The sequence below is a fragment of the Coregonus clupeaformis genome, chromosome 40 (genome assembly GCF_020615455.1).
Source record: "Coregonus clupeaformis isolate EN_2021a chromosome 40, ASM2061545v1, whole genome shotgun sequence".
In the NCBI taxonomy this organism is placed as follows: Eukaryota; Metazoa; Chordata; class Actinopteri; order Salmoniformes; family Salmonidae; genus Coregonus; species Coregonus clupeaformis.
The window spans coordinates 31,970,445-31,992,621 of NC_059231.1; the positions used below are offsets into that span (position 1 = coordinate 31,970,445).

The window sequence follows — 22,177 nt, forward strand, 5'->3', positions numbered from 1 at the left end:
AGCCTTTCAACAACTAGTTAGTACAGCCGAATATATCTGTTGTGAAATTACACTAATGGGACTTCCTGTTTCCTACGGCAGACCTGGGAAGTAAACACCTGCCTAAAAATGATTGACATGGAGCATGAGGCTGTCTGCAAGCTCCGCCGCTCTATGCACCCCAAATCTCCAGCTGGCGCTGACATGTGAGTTCCATGTACTGCCCCACACACGGCTTGCTCCATTCATCTACACATCTGGAGCTATGCAGAAAAAACTAGGGCACTGTTTTCTGTGTGAACATTGCACATCGTTTAGCTTTCTCTGCTGCTTTTTGTTGATTTCAGCGACCCTAAGGTCCACAGCATCGTGGAGAGAGCTGTGAGGAGCATTCTGGACAAGCTGTCCAATAAGCCCTGTAGCAACCTGCTCAGCCCATCCCAGGTGGTGGTGGAGCTGGTGCCCAGGATCCTCCTGGCCCTGTGGCTTCAGCCAGAGGAAGGCCATTCAGATCACCCCATCCTCCTAAGCGGGATGGCTGTGAGTATGGTGGTGGCCGTAGGAGAGAAGCTCTCCAGCATGTTGAAGGCCTCTTCTCCTCACACCCCTTTCTCCCGGGCTGCTGCTTTTGACTCTGTGAGGTCGATCCTCAGGAGAATCAGTCAGTCCTTCTCCCTGGATGACATCAAGACCCCTTTTTTTATGAGCTCTGTCTGTGCCTTTGTGGCGGACGAGGTGAAGAGCTACTTCCAGCCTACAGCAGACAACCTGCCAGTTCCCCCTGTCCTAGTGGTGGCCGTCTCAGCCACACTACCAGCTGACATCCAAGCAGGTGAGTAGCACTCATAGAGAGCACTCTGACAGATGCCTTTTGTCATGACATCCTGGTGCCTTGTAGTAGTATAGCCAATCAGGATTTTAATTGTCACCCCTAACACAGATGCAGACCAGGCTTCTTCCCACCTGGAGGTTGTGGAAATCCCCCATAACACAGAGGCAGACCCAGCTTCTTCCCACCCGGAGGTTGTGGACATCACCCCTGACACAGAGAAAGACCCAGCTTCTGCGCACCTGGAGGTTGAGGGAATCACCCCTAACACAGAGTTTGACCCAGCATCTCCCCACCTAGAGATTGTGGACATCACCACTAACACAGAGGCACACCCGGATTCTTCCCACCTGATGGTTGTGGACATCACCCTTACCACAGAGTCAGACCCGGCATCTTCCCATCTTGTGGTTGTGGACATCACACCTAACACAGAGGCACACCTGGCTTCTTCCCACCTAGTGGTTGTGGACATCACCCCTAAAACAGAGGCACACCCGGATTCTTCCCACCTGATGGTTGTGGACATCACCCTTAACACAGAGTCAGACCCGGCATCTTCCCATCTAGTGGTTGTGAACATCACACCTAACACAGAGGCACACCCGGCTTCTTCCCACCTAGTGGTTGTGGACATCACCCCTAAAACAGAGGCACACCCGGCTTCTTCTCACCTGGAGGTTGTGGACATCACCCCTAACACAGAGGCAGACCCGGCTTCTTTCCACCTAGAGTTTGCGGACATCACCCCTAACACAGAGGCAGACCTGGCTTCTTCCCACCTGGAGGTTGTTTACAAAAGCCGTAGCACAGAGGCAGACCCGGTATCTTACCACCTGGAGGTTGAGGACATCACCCCTAACACAGAGGCAGACCCGGCTTCTTCTCACCTGGAGGTTGTGGACATCCCCCCTAACAAAGAGGCACACCTGGCTTCTTCCCACCTGGAGGATATGGACATCACCCCTAACAAAGAGGCAGACACGGCTTCTTCCCACCTGAAGGTTGTGGACATCACCCCTAACACAGAGGCAGAGCCAGCTTCTTCCCACCTGGAGGTTGTGGACATCATCCCTAACACAGAGGCAGACCTGGCTTCTTCCCACTCAGTGGTTGTGGACATCGACCATACCACAGATTCAGACCCTGCTTCTTCCCACCGTAAGGTTGTTGACATCACCCATAACTCAGAGGCAGACCCAGCAACTTCCCACCTGGAGGTTGTGGACATCACCCCTAACACAGAGGCAGACCCATCTTCTTCCCACCTGGAGGTTATGGAAATCATCCCTAACACAGAGAAAGACCCGGCTTCTGCCCACCTGGAGGTGAGGGAAACACCCCTAACACAGAGTTTGACCCAGCTTCTCCCCACCTAGAGGTTGTTGACATCACCCGTAGCAGAGAGGAAGACCCGGCATCTTCCCACCTAGTGGTTGTGGACATCATCCCTAACACAGAGGCAGACCTGGCTTCTTCACACCTGAAGGTTATGGACATCACCCCTAACACAGAGACATACCCGGTTTCTTTCCACTTGGACCTTGTGGACATCACCCCTAACACAGAGGCTGAGACAGCTTCTACCCACCTGAAAGTTGTGGTCATCACCACTAACACAGAGTTAGACCCGGCTTCTTCCTATCAGGAGGTTGTGGAAACCACCCCTAACACAGAGGCAGACCCGGCTTCTTCACACCTAGAGGTTGTGGACATCACCCCAAACACAGAGGCAGATCCTGCTTCTTCCCACCTGGAGCTTGTGGACATCACCCCTAACACAGAGGCAGACCCGGCATCTTTCCACCTAGTTGTTGTGAACATCACCTTTAACACAGAGGCAGACCCGGCTTATTCCCAGCTGGAGGTTGTGGACATCACCCCTAATATAGAGGTAGACCCGGCTTCTTCTCACCTGGAGGTTGTGGAAATCACCCCTAAAAAAGTTGCAGAACCCGTCTCTTCCCACTTGGAGATTGTGTTCGTCACACCTAACACAGAGGCAGAACCCGTCTCTTCCCACTTGGAAGTTGTGGACATCACCCCTTACACAGAGGCAGACCCAGCTTCTACAAACCTGAAGGTTGTGGACATCACCCCTAACACAGAGGCAGACCCGGCTTGTTCTCAACTGGAGGTTTTGGACTTCACCCCTAACACAGATGCATATCCGGCTTCTTCACTCTTGGAGGTTGTGGACGTCACACCTGAAGAAAAGCCTCTCATGGTGGCCGTCTCCGCCACTCTGCCATTTGACATCCAAGCAGGTGAGTAAGACTTATAGAAAGCACTCTGACAGGTGCCATTTGTCATGATAACATGTAAAGTGTTGGTCCCATGGTTCATGAGCTGAAATAAACGATCCCATTCAACTGGCCAGTGTTTAGAACCTACGGATTGCATTTATTTACATTCTGTCCCGCTTTTGTCCCTTTCCAGAGGATGTTGCTGTGGTCACCCTGGACGTCACCCCACACGTCACCAAGGACTTGACCCTGGATGTTCCATGCAGGGCGAGGAAAGGGGCAGTCCGGCATTTTTTTTGCAGGCTTTGGAGGGCAGTGTGCTGCAGCGCTTTCCACAAGGAAGAGGAGGAACAATATTAATTATTAATTAGACCAGAAACAGGATTGAACCATTAAAATTAAATTATTTGCATTATAGTTGCCTTCAATTCTGATTTTCTTCTGTTTACTTCTTAATTCATTTCAGAACATTTCTCTAAACTTTGTGGAATAGGTTGTGTAAATAAGTGGGAAACCTCCCAATCCCAATTGTAATGCTTTTAATAATTTACTTATTAAATTGTTTTATTTGACAACAAAGTGGAGGGCGCTCAACCAACGTTTAGTCGAGGTGCAACCAAAAACCTTAATCATAATATAAAAGGAAAAGCGCAACTCTTTCTCACTATTAAAAATGCATTGTTTTATTCAAGCAATGTTAAAAGATTAACATTTTGGCCTAGTCCATGACGATATGCAAGTTGTGTTTGCCCAGTAAAAGGGGGAGCCAGACTCACCCTGGTTCTTGAGGGTTGCAGACACTGAATAATTATCATTTGAAATAAATGGCACTTTTCAAGTCTTGACTAAATATCATTAATGAATTAAACATGTTATTTTATTTTTTTATTTCACCTTTATATAACCAGGTAGGCCAGTTGAGAACAAGTTCTCATTTACAACTGCGACCTGGCCAAGATAAAGCAAAGTAGTGTGATAAAAACAACAACAACACAGAGTTACACATGAGATAAACAAAACATACAGTCAATAACACAATAGAAAATCTATATACAGTGTTTGCAAATGTAATACGTTTTTGAGGTAAGGCAGTACATTTAGTATTAACACTGGAGTGATAGATGTGCAGAAGATGATGTACAAATAGAGATACTGGGGTGCAAATGAGCAAAATAAATAACAATATGGGGATGAGGTAGTTGGGTGGGCTAATTACAGATGGGCTGTGTACAGGTGCAGTGATCGGAGAGGGAGATAAGAGTCTCCAGCTTCAGAGATTTTTGCAGTTCGTTCCAGTCATTAGCAGCAGAGAACTGTAAGGAATGGTGGCCAAAGAGGTGTGATATACCTGCTGGAGCGCATACCACGGGTGGGTGTTGCTATGGTGACCAATGACTTCAGATAAGGCGGGGATAGATGACCTGGAGCCAGTGGGATTGGCGACAAATATGTAGTGAGGGCCAACCAACGAAAGCGTACAGGTCACAATGGTGGGTAGTATATTGGGCTTTGTTGACAAAATGGATGGCACTGTGATAGACTACATTTGCTGAGTAGAGTTTTGGAGGCTATTTTGTCAATTACATCGCCGAAGTCAAGGATCGGTAGGATAGTCAGTTTTACGAGGGCATGTTTGGCAGCATGAGTGAAGGAGGCTTTGTTGTGAAATTAGAAGCCGCTTCTAGATTTAACTTTGGATTGGAGATGCTTAATGTGAGTCTAGAAGGAGAATTTACGGTCTAACCAGACACCTAGGTATTTGTAGTTGTCCACATATTCTAAGTCAGACCTGCCGAGAGTAGTGATTCTAGTTGGGCGGGCGGGTGCAAGCAGCGTTCGATTGAAGAGCATGCATTTAGTTTCAATAACGTTTAAGAGAAGTTGGAGGCTACGGAAGGAGTGTTGTATGGCAATTTGCAGCGGAGGGTGCAGAGCTGGTGGCCGGGGTAGGGGTAGCCAGGTGGAAAGCATTGCCAGCCGTAGCAAAATGCTTATTGAAATTCTCGATTATCGTAGATTTATCGGTGGTGACAGTGTTTCCTAGCTTCAGTGCAGTGGGTAGCTGGGAGGAGGTGCTCTTATTCTCCATGGACTTTACAGTGTCCCAAAACTTTTTGGAGTTAGTGCTACAGCATGCAAATTTCTGCTTGAAAAAGCTAGCCTTTGCTTTCCTAACAGATTGTGTATATTTGTTCCTGACTTCCCTGAAAAGTTGCATATCGCTGGGGCTGTTCGATGCTAATCCAGTACGCCACAGGATGTTTTTGTGCTGGTCAAGGGCAGTCAAGTCTTGGGTGAACCAGGGGCTATATCTGTTCTTAGTTCAGAATTTTTTGAATGGGGCATGCTTATTTAAGATGGAGAGGAAAGCACTTTTAAAGAACAACCAGGCATCCTCTACTGACGGAATGAGTTCAACTACAATTGACTTGAGGATCAGAGCAGGAAGGCTGACTGGCTAGCCCTGAAGGCCCTCTGCCTCTACCTCTGTGTTGTTCATCTCAGCCAAGAGGTTGTATGGGTTGTCTGTCTCTCTCTGGGTGTGAATCACTATCACTATGACCTCTTGCTCAGCCTCCCCTCTCATTTCTTGCTCACAGGAGCAGGGGTGATGGCATCCGGGGTAACCTCCTACTCTCCTGTATCTAACCCATCTTTCTGGCTGTGAGTTCGATTGAGGTCACTCGTTCTCTCTCCCAGGGTGTTGGATAGTTTCTCCTCCTCTGTGTCTTGTGTATTTTCTACATTGTAGAATAATAGTGAAGACATCAAAACTATTAAATAACACATATGGCATCATGTAGTAACCAAAAACGTGTAACACATATCAAAATATATTTGAGATTTGAGATTCTCCTTTGCCTTGATCACAGCTTTGTACATACAGAATAATACGAAATGTTCTGAGACCAGGTTGCGCTTTCACCTCCCCCGGTAAGAGGGGAATAAGGCAACCTCAGAGTTACATTCAACGATACTTTATTGACACATACGGATGAAATGGACATGGAAAGGTAGTAGAATGATAGTGGTCCTGTAATGGACAGATAACAGGGGTAATGAATATGCACAATAACTGATAGCACAAGTAGAGCAACAACGCTATTAACAACGGAAGGGCTGTATTAATGGCATAATGCTACCTGCAGAGTATTACACAACACAGTAAACACAGAGAGGCAACTTACAATAGGCAATGGTAGTAACTATAAAGAACAACAAGCAAGAATGATATACATGTTACAAACTCACTTTGTGCACGTACACTATCCCACGGTATCTCTGTGCATTCAAATTGTCATCGATAAAATGCAATTGTGTTCATTGTCCATAGCTTATGCCTGCCCATACCATAACCCCACTGCCACCATGGGGCATTCACAACGTTGACATCAGCCAACAGCTCGCCCATATGCTGCTTTACAAGTGGTCTGAAGTCGTGAGGCCAGTTAGAAGTACTGCCAAATTCTCTAAAGCCGCCTTGGCTTAGGGTTGAGAAATTAACATAAACGTATCATAAACGTATCCTGCAGTCAGTAAGCCAATTACACGCTGCCTCAAAACTTGAAACATCTGTGGCATTGTGTTGTGTGACAAAACTGCACATTTTAGAGTGGCCTTTTATTGTCCTCAGCACAAGGTGCACCTGTGTAATTATCATGCTGTTTAATCAGCTTCTTGATATGCCACATTTGTCAGGTGGATGGATTATCTTGGCAAAGGAGAAATGCTCGCTTACAGTGATGTAAACAAATTTGTGCACACAATTTGAGAGAAATAAGCTTTTTTTGCGAATGGAACATTTCTGGGATTTTTTATTTCAGCTCATGAAACATGGGACCAACACTTTACATGTTGCGTTCATATTTTTGTTCAGTGTAGTTATTAGGTTGGGAGATTGGGATCTTATCTGGGCTAGCTAAAGCCAACTTCATGGTTAGTAGTATTACAGAGAAAAAATATCAAGACAAATTTAAACATCACAAATCTGAGGGGGCAAGTGACCATGTGCCCCCTTTGGGCGTGAAGTCTCTGCTATCAACCACATCATTTTGTCTCCGTGAATATTCAAAACAGACACATTCATTCAGGTTTGTTACTGGTCCTACCATTAGATCAGGGATGGACAATTCCAGTCCTTGGGGGCCGGAGTGGTGTCACACTTTTTCCTCATCCCTAGCAAACACAGCTGATTAAACTATTTCTTTGTAAACTGAAGCCAATGAGTACTTGATTATTGGAGTCAAATGTGTTAGCTAGGGCTGGGGAAAAAGGGTAACACCAATCAGGTCCCGAGGACTGGAGTTGCCCATCCCTGATATAGATGCTCTGTTTGCACGCATCGAGGGATGTGGTGACAGTGGAGACAAGGGAACACATATAAACAGCTTTGTACTTTTAGAAGGTCATCATAATCCTTACATAAATATGGTGTATGTAAGAAATGCAGAGCCACTTCCCAAAACATATTGACAGACTCTAGTACAGTGAGGGAAAAAAGTATTTGATCCCCTGCTGATTTTGTACGTTTGCCTACTGACAAAGAAATGATCAGTCTATAATTTTAATGGTAGGTTTATTTTAACAGTGAGAGACAGAATAACAACAACAAAATCCAGAAAAACGCATGTCAAAAATGTTATAAATTGATTTGCATTTTAATGAGGGAAATAAGTATTTGACCCCCTCTCAATCAGAAAGATTTCTGGCTACCAGGTGTCTTTTAGACAGGTAACGAGCTGAGATTAGGAGCACACTCTTAAAGGGAGTGCTCCTAATCTCAGTTTGTTACCTGTGTAAAAGACACCTGTCCACAGAAGCAATCAATCAATCAGATTCCAAACTCTCCACCATGGCCAAGACCAAAGAGCTCTCCAAGGATGTCAGGGACAAGATTATAGACCTACACAAGGCTGGAATGGGCTACAAGACCATCGCCAAGCTGCTTGGTGAGAAGGTGACAACAGTTGGTGCGATTATTCGCAAATGGAAGAAACACAAAATAACTGTCAATCTCCCTCGGCCTTGAGCTCCATGCAAGATCTCACCTCGTGGAGTTGCAATGATGATGAGAACGGCGAGGAATCAGCCCAGAACTACACGGGAGGATCTTGTCAATGATCTCAAGGCAGCTGGGACCATAGTCACCAAGAAAACAATTGGTAACACACTACGCCGTGAAGGACTGAAATCCTGCAGCGCCTGCAAGGTCCCCCTGCTCACGAAAGAAACATATACAGGCCCGTCTGTAGTTTGCCAATGAACATCTGAATGATTCAGAGGAGAACTGGGTGAAAGTGTTGTGGTCAGATGAGACCAAAATCGAGCTCTTTGGCATCAACTCAACTCGCCGTGTTTGGAGGAGGAGGAATGCTGCCTATGACCCCAAGAACACCATCCCCACCGTCAAACATGGAGGTGGAAACATTATGCTTTGGGGGTGTTTTTCTGCTAAGGGGACAGGACAACTTCACCGCATCATAGGGACGATGGACGGGGCCATGTACCGTCAAATCTTGGGTGAGAACCTCCTTCCCTCAGCCAGGGCATTGAAAATGGGTCGTGGGTGGGTATTCCAGCATGACAATGACCCAAAACACACGGCCAAGGCAACAAAGGAGTGGCTCAAGAAGAAGCACATTAAGGTCCTGGAGTGGCCTAGCCAGTCTCCAGACCTTAATCCCATAGAAAATCTGTGGAGGGAGCTGAAGGTTCGAGTTGCCAAATGTCAGCCTCGAAACCTTAATGACTAGGAGAAGATCTGCAAAGACAAAATCCCTCCTGACGATATGCAAGTTGTGTTTGCCCAGTGAAAGGGTGACCCAGACTCACCCTGGTTCTTGAGGGTTGCAGACACTGAAAAATTATAATTTGAAATAAATTGCACTATTCAAGTTTTGAATAAAAATCTTTAATGAATATGAATTTAAATACAATTGACTTGAGGATCAGAGCAGTCAGGCTGACTGGCTAGCCCTGAAGGCCCTCTGCCTCTACCTCTGTGTGGTTAATCTCAGCCAAGAGGTTGTATGGGTTGTCTGTCTCTCTCTGGGTGTGAATCACTATCACTATGACCTCTTGCTCAGCCTGCCCGTTGGCCTGATCAGAAGGCTTCCCCTCTCATTCCTTGCTCACAGGAGCAGGGGTGATGGCATCTGGGGTAACCTCTTCCTCTCCTGTATCTAACCCATCTTTCTGGCTGTGAGTTCGACTGAGGTCACTCATTCTCTCTCCCAGGGTGTTGGATAGTTCCTCCTCCTCTGTGTCTTTGTGTGTTTGGAGGGAGTTATCCTCTTCCGCCTCTCCCTCTCTTTCTCCCTCTTTGGGGGTGTGCACCTTAATCTCTTTCGGTGTGTTGAGGGGTTCAGTGGTTTTGGGGGGAGTCTGAAGTTCGATCTCTAGCGATGACTGTGGGGGCTGTCCCGTGGTGGTGTCCCCCTCCCTCCTAAACTGTATCCTCAGCAGAACAATGACTGCAATGATGAAAAAGTAGGAGGAGCCACTAAGACATGTGATGAGGCCCAGGAAGATCACCCTGCAAGGACAGGATAGCACACATCACAACACTGCTGCTCATTCATATTCAAACACACCTCAGAGTATGCATAGACACATGAACGCACGCACACATTGGCGCATGCCCACACACACACACTATGAACTTACCTGTACATATCAGAGTCATACAATCGACAGGCACCTCTGCCCCCGCATTTCTTGATCCCCCACCTCAAACATGTTGTGTCAATCAAAGCCCCGAAGTACAATGGTGCTGGAATACCCCCTACAGAGAGATCAGAGTTCAGTACTCTGTATTAAGGACCTCTATGATATCAAGGCGTCTTTAGGTACAACAGAGAAAATTGAGACGTTTACCTAGGGTTCTCATCACCAAAGTTTGTATACCTAACGCCAGGGATTTTAGCTCGGGCTTGATGCACCTACAAACACACATCACACATCACATACACAGTCCAACACAGTCTTATGGCAGCAGGTGACCCAGGTTCCAACCCCGGTTGGTCACACAAGTATTGGACATGGCGACTGACCGTATGATGACCATGTATCCAGGTGTGGTCCCAAGGGAGTTGATAAAGGAGCTGAGTACGGACACAGCCATGTAAGAAGTGAAGCTGTGGCTGCACTCTCTTCTGCGAGGACACTGGCCTAATGTTACTGACATACTGCCCCCCGGTGCAGGGGAGGACAACACACAGCTGCAGTTGTGGAATACCTGGTAGAACAACAACAAATACAGCAGCTATAGTTTCTCTGTTATGGTCTATGATCTCTCTTTATGGTTGTTTTTTTTCACTATTTTGTAACTTTGAGAGTGCACATATCACAGACTTTTCTGCTATTTCACAGTGTCAGTATAGTTCAGTGGAGAGAAGAGCACAAACTGTTAACCTCTACTGGATCGGTGTCCCGTATTACGGACGGTTGAGCTAATGTGCGCTAATGTGATTAGCATGACTGTTGTAAGTGACAGCAAACTTTCCAGGACATAGACATGTCTTATATGGGCAGAAAGCTTATATTCTTGTTAATCTAACTGCACTGTCCAATTTACAGTAGCTATTACAGTTAAAAAATACCATGCTATTGTTTGAGGAGAGTGCACAACAACAAAATACGTAATCACGGCAACTGTTTTGATACATTCACCTCTGAAGGTAAATAATGTACTTACATTCAGTAATCTTGCTCTGATTTGTCATCCTAAGGGTCCCAGAGATAAAATGTAGCATAGTTTTGTTTGATAAAATACATTTTTATATTCAAATGTGGGAACTGGGTTCTACAGTTTCAACCCCTGCTGTCTCTGGCTCCCCACCCACCCCGCCCGGCCATCATGTATGACATTCCTGGGAGTGTGTAAACTTACATTTTATATTACCATATCATTTTTGTATGTTCTCTATAGTTATGTACTTGAAAATGTATCAATTGACCAATTCGGCACATTTGGGCAGACTTGATACAAAATAGTCCTTCACTGGATCAATCTGAAGCTTTGCACACACACTGCTCCCATCTAGTGGCCAAAATCTAAATTGCACCTAAACTGCAATATTATATTGTGGCCTTTCTCTTACATTTCAAAGATGATGGAACAAAACAATAAATAGAAAAATAATGTTTTTTTGTTTGTATTATCTTTTACCAGATCTAATGTGTGATATTCTCCTACATTAAGTTCACATTTCCACAAACTTCAAGGTGTTTCCTTTCAAATGGTATCAAGAATATGCATATCCTTGCTTCAGGTCATGAGCTACAGGCAGTTAGATTTGGGTATGTAATTTTAGGCGAAAATTGAAAAAAAGGGTCCGATCCTTAAGAGGTGAATTATTTACACCTTGTAGTTCAAACAATAGACAAAACATGGCTGTAGACCACAGGAGGCTCATAATAATAGCGTGAACGGAGTGAATGGAATGGCATCAAACACATGTTAAAAACGTGTTTGATGTATTTGATACCATTCCACTAATTCCGCTCCAGTCATTACCACAAGCCCGTCCTCCCCAATTAAGGTGCCACCAACCTCCTGTGCTGTATACTGAGAGACTTTCTCTGCTCTGATCTGGTGAAGTATTTGCTCTGACATGACTATCTACTATTAGAAGCCATAGGAGACTATAGCCTTGTCTCAGGGTAGGTGCAGTAGGGTCTAGTATGTAATGATGGGATACCATGTTTACCCCATATCCTGTGTTTGTGTCGATTGTCACACCAGCCTTCTCTTTGGCTCCCCCTCCTGTCCAACTCAGGCGTTCGGTGTCGCCGGCCTTCTAGCTGCTGCCGAACCTACTGCTGGCAAACGCCCTTCACTCATCAACACCAGACTTGTCTCGTCATCATTACACACACCTGGTTCCAATCCCCACTCTATCACTGTGTATATATACTCCCTCTGCCATTTGTCTTTGTCAATGTTACTTGTTTTCCTGAGAGGAATCTCGCCTACTATTTCCTGAGTACTTTATATTTTGCACTTTGGGTTCGCCCTGCACCTTTTGTGTATGATGAGAGATTTTGAGCACAACAGCGTTTGGGTTTCGTCCCGCTTTGATCTATGGTGCTTAAATAAATTCAGTAGTTCTAAACCTGCGACTGCCTCCTGCCTACGCCTCGCTACACCAGTGACATTGATGTTGAAGTCATATTGAACAACTACCAGACAGAACCTTCTCTACATGGGACTTGCATACCATATTTTTCCATACATTAAAATAACTTTATTGCCAATCAGCAATTACTTACTTCGTCCCAGGTGGGAGATAAGGCCCCAGGCAATGGTTGAAAATAACTTTTTTCAGTGCCATTGAGTTACACTGAGTGTACAAAACATTAAGAACACCTGCTCTTTCCATGACAGACTGAGCAGGTGAATCCAGGTGAAAGCTATGATCCATTATTGATGTCACTTGTTCAATCCAGGTTAAAAAAGAGACGGGTAAAACAAATATTTTCAAGCCTTGAGACAATTGAGACATGGATTGTGAATGGGAGAAACCAAATATTTAAGTGCCTTTGAACGGGGTATGGTGCCAGGTGCACCAATTTGTGTCAAGAACTGCAATGCTGCTGGGTTTTTCACGCTCAACAGTTTCCTGTGTATCAACAATGGTCCACCTCCCAAAGGACATCCAGCCAACTTGACCCAACCGTGGGAAGCATTGGAGTCAAGATGGGCCAGCATCCCTGTGGAATGCTTTCGACATCTTGTAGAGTCCATGCCCGATGAATTGAGGCTGTTCTGAGGGCAAAAGGGGGTGCGACTCAATATTCCGAAGGTGTTCTTAATGTTTTGTACACTCAGTAAATGAATAGTATTTGTACCGTGTTCTTGCCGTATCCTGTAGAGCTGGAGCAGCCTGCGAGGCAGGGGGAGGTGTAGGTGATGCCGTTGTCTGAACACACAGGGTCCCACTCCCCAGCCAAACAGGAGCAGTCTCTGTTACACTCTGACAACAACAGGCTGCCATCAGAGACCACACCAGGGGTCCTGGGGGACAGAGACAATGGCTGGCAATCATAATGATGTTTAAATAATAGTTGCTGAACTATCCTAGACATAGGCACAGTGACAAAACAGCCAGGGGTCCTGGATCAGTAACAACCATACTGTGTATTCCCACAAGAGGGAGCCCCGGCACAAGCACATGTGTGTTTTGGTCTCACTCTCCCACATATTCCACTGATCAAAACGTTTATTAAAAAATATATAAATGATTGAATTAATGAATCAACCAACCAATCAGATGTCATATTTACCCGTTGTAGGACACGGTCAGCCCAGCTACCTGAACGTTGTCACACTTAGTGCCAAACTGCAGAAGGAGGAGGAGGTAGGCCATGAAGGAGGTGACGAAAGACAGCTGAGCTCCAGACACAACGCCAAGCTTATACCTCTTCATCAGTAGACCGCCCAGGAATATCCCCACAGCAACAGCAGGCAGGTTCAACACACCTGGAAAAGTTATACTCACACATTTATAGATCATCAGTGTGCTTGAGTTTCCTGTCTACTCAGGTTCAACAAACCTACAGGGGACAGGAAAGAACAAACCAAATGGTATTTAATGCCATTTAACATCAATGCAGACAAGAGGGAACATTTCAGTTGGAGTATGTCCAGGTTTCCATGGCTTCGTTTAGACAGGCAGCCCAATTCAGATATTTTTTTCAGTAATTGGTCTTTTGACCAATCAGATCAGCTCTGAAAAAGAGCTGATGTGAAAAGATCTGATGTGATTGGTCAACAGACCAATTAGTGGAAAAATATCATAATCGGGCTGCCTGTCTAAACACAGCCCTTGTCACTCTGTTTCTGACCCAAACCCAAATCTCAGGCCCACTCCAACCAACAGAGTTTGATTTTACAACAAAAAAGGAGCAGAAAGAAACGTGACGGAGGGGCCATAGTTGGTTTATAAAGAAGGTCGCTGATTGAGAAACATGTAGCTACAGTGTCTAACCAATGAGGAAGTTGGCTCTGGCTGCTGATTGGCCAAACTGCTGTTCCATGTACTTGGCTTTGAATGTGAGCAGGCCAATGAAGGAGTTGAACTTCAGGATGCTGCCACACAGAAGCAGAAAGTACGCTGGTGTGCTCAGTAGCTTCTTCAGTGACGGTATGAAACCTGAAGATATAAGAGAATATCATACAACACGGTTACTTTTTCTGGTTTGGGTTATGTGAATGATTCAAGTCTTTTTTATCTGCAGTTAGAGGGCCCTGTATATAATGTATTGTTCCTGTATAGGAATATAAATGTCCATCATAAAAGATAGGCACAGGATTCTATTTTCTATACATCATATATAGGGCCAGGCATTTTTCTTGTCCACATGACCTGAGTGACTAAGACAAACTTTGGGCTCTAGATTAGTCATAAATTATCTGAAAAGCGCCAATGAAAGTCTGACCACCTTTTGCAATCACAGCAAGCGTCATGGTCTGATGTGGGGTGGCGTCGCTGTTCCCTGCCCCATCCTGAGTAGTGGTGCTGGGGAGCAGCTTGCTCTCCTCTCCCTGCTTGGGCAGCGAGCGGGGCAGGAACCAGAAGGGGATGCCTGACAGGAGCATAATGACAGAGGAGACCAGGAAACCCAGCCACCAGGCCCCCACCCACCGGGCATCCTTGGGAGTGATGGTCACAGTCTCTGGAATAGGTGAGCGACATCTCTGTAATAAGCATTGATACACATACTATACTGATAATAGTAACAATATAAAGGAGAATCATTTGGCTATTTTTGAGTGGTTTTGAATTCATTTGGATCCAATATTAATATGCAGGACTAGTAAAAGTTTGGACACACCTACTCATTCCAGGGTTTTTCTTAATTTTTTACTATTTTCTACATTGTAGAATAATAGTGAAGATATCAAAACTATGAAATAACACATAAGGAATCATGTCGTAACCAAAAAAGTGTTAAACAAATCAAAATATATTTTATATTTGAGACTCTTCAAAGTAGCCACCCTTTGACTTGATGGCAGCTTTGCACACTCTTGGCATTCTCTCAACCAGCTTAATGAGGTAGTCACCTGGAATGATTTCAATTAACAGGTGTGCCTTGTTAAAAGTGCATTGGTGGAATTTCTTTCCTTCACAATCAGTTGTGTTGTGACAAGGTAGGGGTGGTATACAGAAGATAGCCCTATTTGGTAAAAGACCAAGTCCATATTATGGCAAGAACAGCTCAAATAAGCAAAGAGAAACGACAATCCATCATAACTTTAAGACATGAAGGTCAGTCAATCTGGAACATTTCAAGAACTTTGAAAGTTTCTTCAAGTGCAGTCGCAAAAACCATCAAGCGCTAGGATGAAACTGGCTCTCATGAGGACCGCCACAGGAAAGGAAGACCCAGAGTTACCTCTGCTGCAGAGGATAAGTTCATTAGAGTTACCAGCATCAGAAATTGGCAATTAACTGCACCTCAGATTGCAGGCCAAATAAATGCTTCACAGTTCAAGTAACAGACACATCTCAACATCAACTGTTCAGAGGAGACTGCGTGAATCAGGCCTTCATGGTCGAATTGCTGCAAAGAAACCACCACTAAAGGACACCAATAAGAAGAAGAGAATTGCTTGGGCCAAGAAACACGAGCAATGGACATTAGACCGGTGGAAATCTGTCCTTTGGCCTGATGAGTCCAAATTTGAGATTTTTGGTTCCAACCGCCGTGTCTTTGTGAGACGCAGAGTAGATTATATTTTGATTTGTTTAACACTTTCTTGGTTACTACATGATTCCATGTGTGTTATTTCATAGTTTTGATATCTTCACTATTATTCTACAATGCAGAAAATTGTAAAAATAAAGAAAAACCCTTGAATGAGTAGATGTCCAAACTTTTGACTGGTACTGTACATTGCTTAGTAGAAAGGACCCTAACACAATAATGTGTACAGCATGTGATGCTCTTACCCAGATCGACATATCCAATGTCTACATAGAGTCTGGCACACAACGACCCCAGCAGGAAACCAAACATGGGACCTAGCAGTGTGATGGTCTGTAGACATGCTGTTATCATAAAACACACAGTTAGGCCTACAGCCCTGTCTCCTCAGTTACATATGTCATGACTATGGTTGCAAAATTCCTGGAACTTTCAATAAATTCCCTGGTTTTCCCGAAATCCCAGTTGGAGTAGGCAATCCGGAATCATCCAACCAGGATTTCTGGAAATCCAGGGAATATTTACAATACATGACACACACTCATTGTACAGTTAACAAACACACACACACACACACACACACACACACACACACACACAGTGGCCTCCTCTCTGCTGCGAGTAGAATTAACTCACCAATGTAAAAAGCAGAGTTTTCAGCTTTAGCGAAGTCGTCGATGTAGGAGATACCTAGTGGGGTGACGGGTGACTCTCCTATCCCCCTCAGAGCGTTCCCCAGGAACACATAGATCCACATGTGGGAGCTGGAGTCCCGCACACAGTCTACAGAGGGAATCATACAGAGACACACAGGTACACAGCCTCCCTCCTTTATCAGGGACCATGCATATATTGTACAACTTGCATGTTGCACCACGGTTACCTATAAAGCCAATTGGCATCTGTAGTTCCTGCAGAAATAGTCTTGTAAGTAAAGTCTCATGCTAGCTCAGCCTTCGACAAGTCAGGCCAAGTGAGACTACTGCAGGGAAGTACAATTATAGGTGTTAGAGACAGGTGAAGATGTTTCTCAGCTGTGAGTGGTACCTGTGTTGAAGTCAGAAGATGGCTCCATCTGGATCTCTGGGATGTCTGTCTGCTTTAGAAGGTCCAGACATGGAGTTATACTGACACTGTCATTCATTGAGCCTTGGATGACTGTGTCAAATGTGTAGCTGAAGTAAAGACAGACCAGTTAGTTGTCATGACATGTTCTGTTCTGTAGGCCTTATGATGAATAAGGATTCAAGTTTAAGTGTAACAAAGATATGATTATTTGAGATGAGACATTGATTAACATCTAATCTCTCGTGGAGAGACCTACATAAACATACAGTGGGGAGAACAAGTATTTGATACACTGCCGATTTTGCAGGTTTTCCTACTTACAAAGCATGTAGAGGTCTGTAATATTTATCATAGGTACACTTCAACTGTGAGAGACGGAATCTAAAACAAAAATCCAGAAAATCATATTGTATGATTTTTAAGTAATTCATTTGCATTTTATTGCATGACATAAGTATTTGATCACCTACCAACCAGTAAGAATTCCGGCTCTCACAGACCTGTTAGTTTTTCTTTAAGAAGCCCTCCTGTTCTCCACTCATTACCTGTATTAACTGCACCTGTTTGAACTCGTTACCTGTATAAAAGACACCTGTCCACACACTCAATCAAACAGACTCCAACCTCTCCACAATGGCCAAGACCAGAGAGCTGTGTAAGGACATCAGGGATAAAATTGTAGACCTGCACAAGGCTGGGATGGGCTACAGGACAATAGGCAAGCAGCTTGGTGAGAAGGCAACAACTGTTGGCGCAATTATTAGAAAATGGAAGAAGTTCAAGATGACGGTCAATCAACCTCGGTCTGGGGCTCCATACAAGATCTCACCTCGTGGGGCATCAATGATCATGAGGAAGGTGAGGGATCAGCCCAGAACTACACAGCAGGACCTGGTCAATGACCTGAAGAGAGCTGGGACCACAGTCTCAAAGAAAACCATTAGTAACACACTACGCCGTCATGGATAAAAATCCTGCAGCACACGCAAGGTCCCCCTGCTCAAGCCAGCGCATGTCCAAGCCCGTCTGAAGTTTGCCAATGACCATCTGGATGATCCAGAGGAGGAATGGGAGAAGGTCATGTGGTCTGATGAGACAAAATTATAGCTTTTTGGTCTAAACTCCACTCGCCGTGTTTGGAAGAAGAAGAAGGATGAGTACAACCCCAAGAACACCATCCCAACCGTGAAGCATGGAGGTGGAAACATCATTCTTTGGGGCTGCTTTTCTGCAAAGGGGACAGGACGACTGCACCGTATTGAGGGGAGGATGGATGGGGCCATGTATCGCGAGATCTTGGCCAACAACCTCCTTCCCTCAGTAAGAGCATTGAAGATGGGTCGTGGCTGGGTCTTCCAGCATGACAACGACCCGAAACACACAGCCAGGGCAACTAAGGAGTGGCTCCATAAGAAGCATCTCAAGGTCCTGGAGTGGCCTAGCCAGTTTCCAGACCTGAACCCAATAGAAAATCTTTGGAGGTAGCTGAAAGTCCGAATTGCCCAGCGACAGCCCCGAAACCTGAAGGATCTGGAGAAGGTCTGTATGGAGGAGTGGGCCAAAATCCCTGCTGCAGTGTGTGCAAACCTGGTCAAGACCTACAGGAAATGTATGATCTCTGTAATTGCAAACAAAGGTTTCTGTACCAAATATTAAGTTCTGCTTTTCTGATGTATCAAATACTTATGTCATGCAATAAAATGCAAATTAATTACTTAAAAATCATACAATGTGATTTTCTGGATTTTTGTTTTAGATTCCGTCTCTCACAGTTGAAGTGTACCTATGATAAAAATTACATACCTCTACATGCTTTGTAAGTAGGAAAACCTACAAAATCGGCAGTGTATCAAATACTTGTTCTCCCCACTGTAACTGGTTATGTAGAATCTGTCAGGAAGGAATGGGACGTGTGGCCTAACGAGCAGCAGTAGTTCCGGTGTTTTTGTTTGTTTTGTCACTGGTTATTTTGTGTGTTAGCATCTTTCAAATTTCAGAAGGGTAGGGGATATTCGGCCCATAGACTTGTCCATAACTTGTAAAGAGATAAGGTGGAGCTCCTCGTTATAGCATCTCTTAATCCCATTTCTTAACATATATGGCCCCATAACATAATCAGGCAGCTGACCGATTACGCAAGGCTTTAGTTCTAAGTTAACCGTGATTAATCAACAAATGGATACATTTCTTTATTTCTAATGTGAAACTATCATCCGCATAGGAGTATCTCTACAAGTATAAGTTTAACCAGTATTTCAGTTGTTTTACCGTCCCATGAAGAAGTGTGGCAGGCCTGTGAGGAAGGATCCTACAGCCATGAGGAAACAGCCCATAGCGATGAGTCTGGGCCGGTGCAGCTTTGCCCCAAAATGGCTGACCACAGCCAGGAACAGCAGGTTACCTGCAAGAAACCACAACACTACAGTTTGGATTCCAGACTACCACAACATAGCAGCACATCGAACAATGTTAGGGGTTTGACAGTAGAGTTATGGACAAACTTCCAGAACAACTACAAAACTGGACAGTATTGAGAGCAGACTCTGATTGAACCACAAAATAATTGGACCACACTGTAGTCTGTAGTGTATATCTGGTTTTTACTACATGAATTCTCAAGCAACTCAATGTTATGGTTGATACCCATCTCAAAGCTTCCGTCTATGAGTCCGATGAGAGAGCTGGACAGGTCAAAGCGTCTCTCTATCTGGGTGATGGCACTCTTCATGTAGGTCCCTGACAGAGCCTTGGAGAAGTAGGCGAACGACAGGGCCACGATGAACAGCTGACAAACACAAGGGAGAGAACATTAGTGTGTGTGTGTGCATGTGTATGTGCTTGCCAATGGTTGTTTGTCTGTGTGTGTGTGTGTGTGTGTCTGCATGCGTGCATGGGTATGTGCATACCAATGTGTATGTGTGTGCGTGCATGCTTATGTCCGTGCCAATGTGTATGTGTGGGACCGACGTGAGTGCATATGTTCGCACGTGTCTGTGTGTGTGTGCCTGCGTGGGTGTGTGTGCAGACAGAGTGCATGCATGTGCATTTTTTAAGTATTATTAAGCACCTTGAGTGTGGAACAGCAGGAGCGTTTGGTGGCCTGCTTGTCAGGGACACACAGTTCCTGTTGGCTGGTCAGCTTCCCTCTGTCCTCCGCTGGATCACCCATCCTATCCAGTCAGATGCAGGACAGCACACTGCCTCTCAGCTGGCTCACCCTTATGCAAAAAACCACATGAATTTCACATGTTTTCATGTGATCACATGTGATCTTATGTGAAGTTAATGTGCTAACATGTAAAGCAACATGTGATTACATTAAATTACACATGAGAAAACGTGATCACATGAAGTGTTCCAAAACATGTTTTCACATGATTTCACATAAAATGTAACATGTGAAATCGTAAGGGCAGGAATATAAGATGCTTTTTGATGTTATGTTTGATGTTATATGATCTTGAAAAGACAAAGGGTTCTGGAGGAGCTGCAGCACCCATGATGAATTATAGATTTTTTTTTGCCAAAGTTATAGAATTAATGCTGTCTGTTCAGAAATAAATGAAATCATTATTTTAGGTTCTTCCATGTTCCTTTCCATTTATTTTCCATTTTACTTTTCCTCAGTCCTTTTCACTTTCCTTGGCAAAACAAGCTCTGTGTCAGTCAAGACATATTCAGAGGCACCATGAATTGAAAGCAGCTTTTGACGGATTTTAAACCATTCAACAAATAGTTTTATAACGAAGAGTAGACCCAACTAAACACTATTGATTCTTTACACACACATTGAAAGCCTAAAGGACTGTGATTAGCCCAAAACTGAGCATGGTAGCCTATTAATATGAGTAAGAAAATAGTTACTTCACAACTCTCACCTGTGGAGTACGAGAATCCAAAAGTGGCTATTCACAAACACCTCGGCACAGTTACTGTCAGGTACTGGAAATCAAATCCATGTTCTGAGATGACGAAGATGATTCTGGCTTCATTTGAACACTAGAAACAATAGGAAACACAGGCCAACACAATGCAAATATGTACATGAGTTAGATGGTGGAAGCAGGGAGCATAGCTGGACAAAGGCACAAGCACTTTTTCTGTTTTCTGATAATCCCCCCCAGATTTAGCCTGGCTAATTCTTTATCCCCTCCCAATTCGCAGCACTCCAACCTGAAGTCTTATAATAGCAGAGTCAGAATTAACTCAAAGTACCGCCAAAACACACAGATACACACCCATGCGTGTACACACACGCACGCACGCACACACACACACACACACACACACACACACACACACACACACACACACACACACACACACACACACACACACACACACACACACACACACACACACACACAGAACCTGACTGGATACATGTTAAAGTACCTGACCTGAGTTGGGGCTCCTCTCACCTCCTGTGTATCCCAGACAAACAGCTGAGTCTCCCTCCTCCCTCCTTGTCTCTGGAGGCAGACCTTTCCCCTCCTTCTCTCTGCCCCCTGAGCCCCTATTCTGTGAGCTGGTGGCAGTGGAGGTACTGACGACTGGCCTAACAAAAGGCCTGGCACATTTCTATTCCACACACACGCCTACCCAGGAGGGGATAGAAACAAGTGGAGAGAGAGTAGAGAGTGTAGAGAGTGTAGAGAGAGTGGAAAGAAAGAGAGAGCGAGAGAGAGAGAGGAGAGATATTCCTACTAGGGACAAATCAATTTAGTTGCACAGCATCTCCCTTTTTCACACAGCCTGCATTCCTCAAAACCAAACTTTCTGGATGCCAAACATCAAGCACCCCTAATTGCCCTTGGGGGCACCTGTAAGTGCAGTTTGCAGGTTTTGTACACCACAAAACCCTCAGCTGCACTTGTTAAGCATTTATTCTGTCAGAAGACTATAAGAAGGCAAATGGGATGGCTAACATTTAACGACATTGCTGGTTACAAAACCAGATCGGCCAAATGTGTCCCACTGGGTGGACCCAGCTGGGTCTGAGTCAGGGGAATGTGTTATTAGCATATTTACCCAGCATGCATGTGGTGGAGGCAGACAGGTCGCTCTGCAAGCAGCTTTGCCCCAACAGGAGTTTTAGGGATTAACAGTTAAGAACCTGCCACATTCCTGGGCACCAACCAAGGGAAAGTGCCCTTTGTGTAGAGACCTGTCTATTGTCTCATGCTTTTGTCAAATGGCATGGCAGAGACAAATGTGTGTGTCAAAGTTCCATACTGTAGGTAATTGAAGTGCCAGTGGGTGATGTTAGGAAGGTACTGCAGGTTAAGATAGATATTGAACATACAGGTTTAACACTTAAGTGGATTTTACATTGTTTGTA

General features: G+C 44.8%; 1 protein-coding gene across 1 annotated transcript; it reads right to left on the reverse strand.

Moving 5' to 3' along the window:
- Nucleotides 1-1,072: 1,072 nt before the first annotated feature.
- On the reverse strand, nt 1,073-21,077 carry LOC121554937 (solute carrier organic anion transporter family member 1C1). The gene is made up of 16 exons (XM_045212142.1): nt 20,715-21,077; nt 19,904-20,054; nt 19,480-19,621; nt 19,105-19,237; nt 16,816-16,943; nt 16,405-16,551; nt 16,014-16,112; nt 14,500-14,733; nt 14,046-14,210; nt 13,342-13,537; nt 12,907-13,072; nt 10,107-10,291; nt 9,931-9,995; nt 9,721-9,838; nt 9,303-9,589; nt 1,073-1,104 (listed from the first exon to the last, which is right to left on the reverse strand). Exons 2-16 carry the CDS (start codon nt 20,003-20,005, stop codon nt 1,073-1,075), a joined length of 2,199 nt encoding a protein of 732 aa, XP_045068077.1. The 5' UTR covers nt 20,006-20,054; nt 20,715-21,077.
- Nucleotides 21,078-22,177: the final 1,100 nt, after the last annotated feature.

What these genes read in the sequence shown, in the direction of transcription:
- LOC121554937 (XM_045212142.1), bottom strand. Translation starts at nt 20,005, where the DNA reads ATGGGTGATCCAGCGGAGGACAGAGGGAAGCTGACCAGCCAACAGGAA. An exon ending in TATGACTCTGATATGTACAG is followed by an intron (nt 9,590 to 9,720) that starts GTAAGTTCATAG and finishes CTGTCCTTGCAG; the next exon opens with GGTGATCTTCCTGGGCCTCA. An exon ending in AGACACAGAGGAGGAGGAAC is followed by an intron (nt 1,105 to 9,302) that starts TATCCAACACCC and finishes CACAATCTCTAG; the next exon opens with GTGGGGAGATGCTGGGTCAA.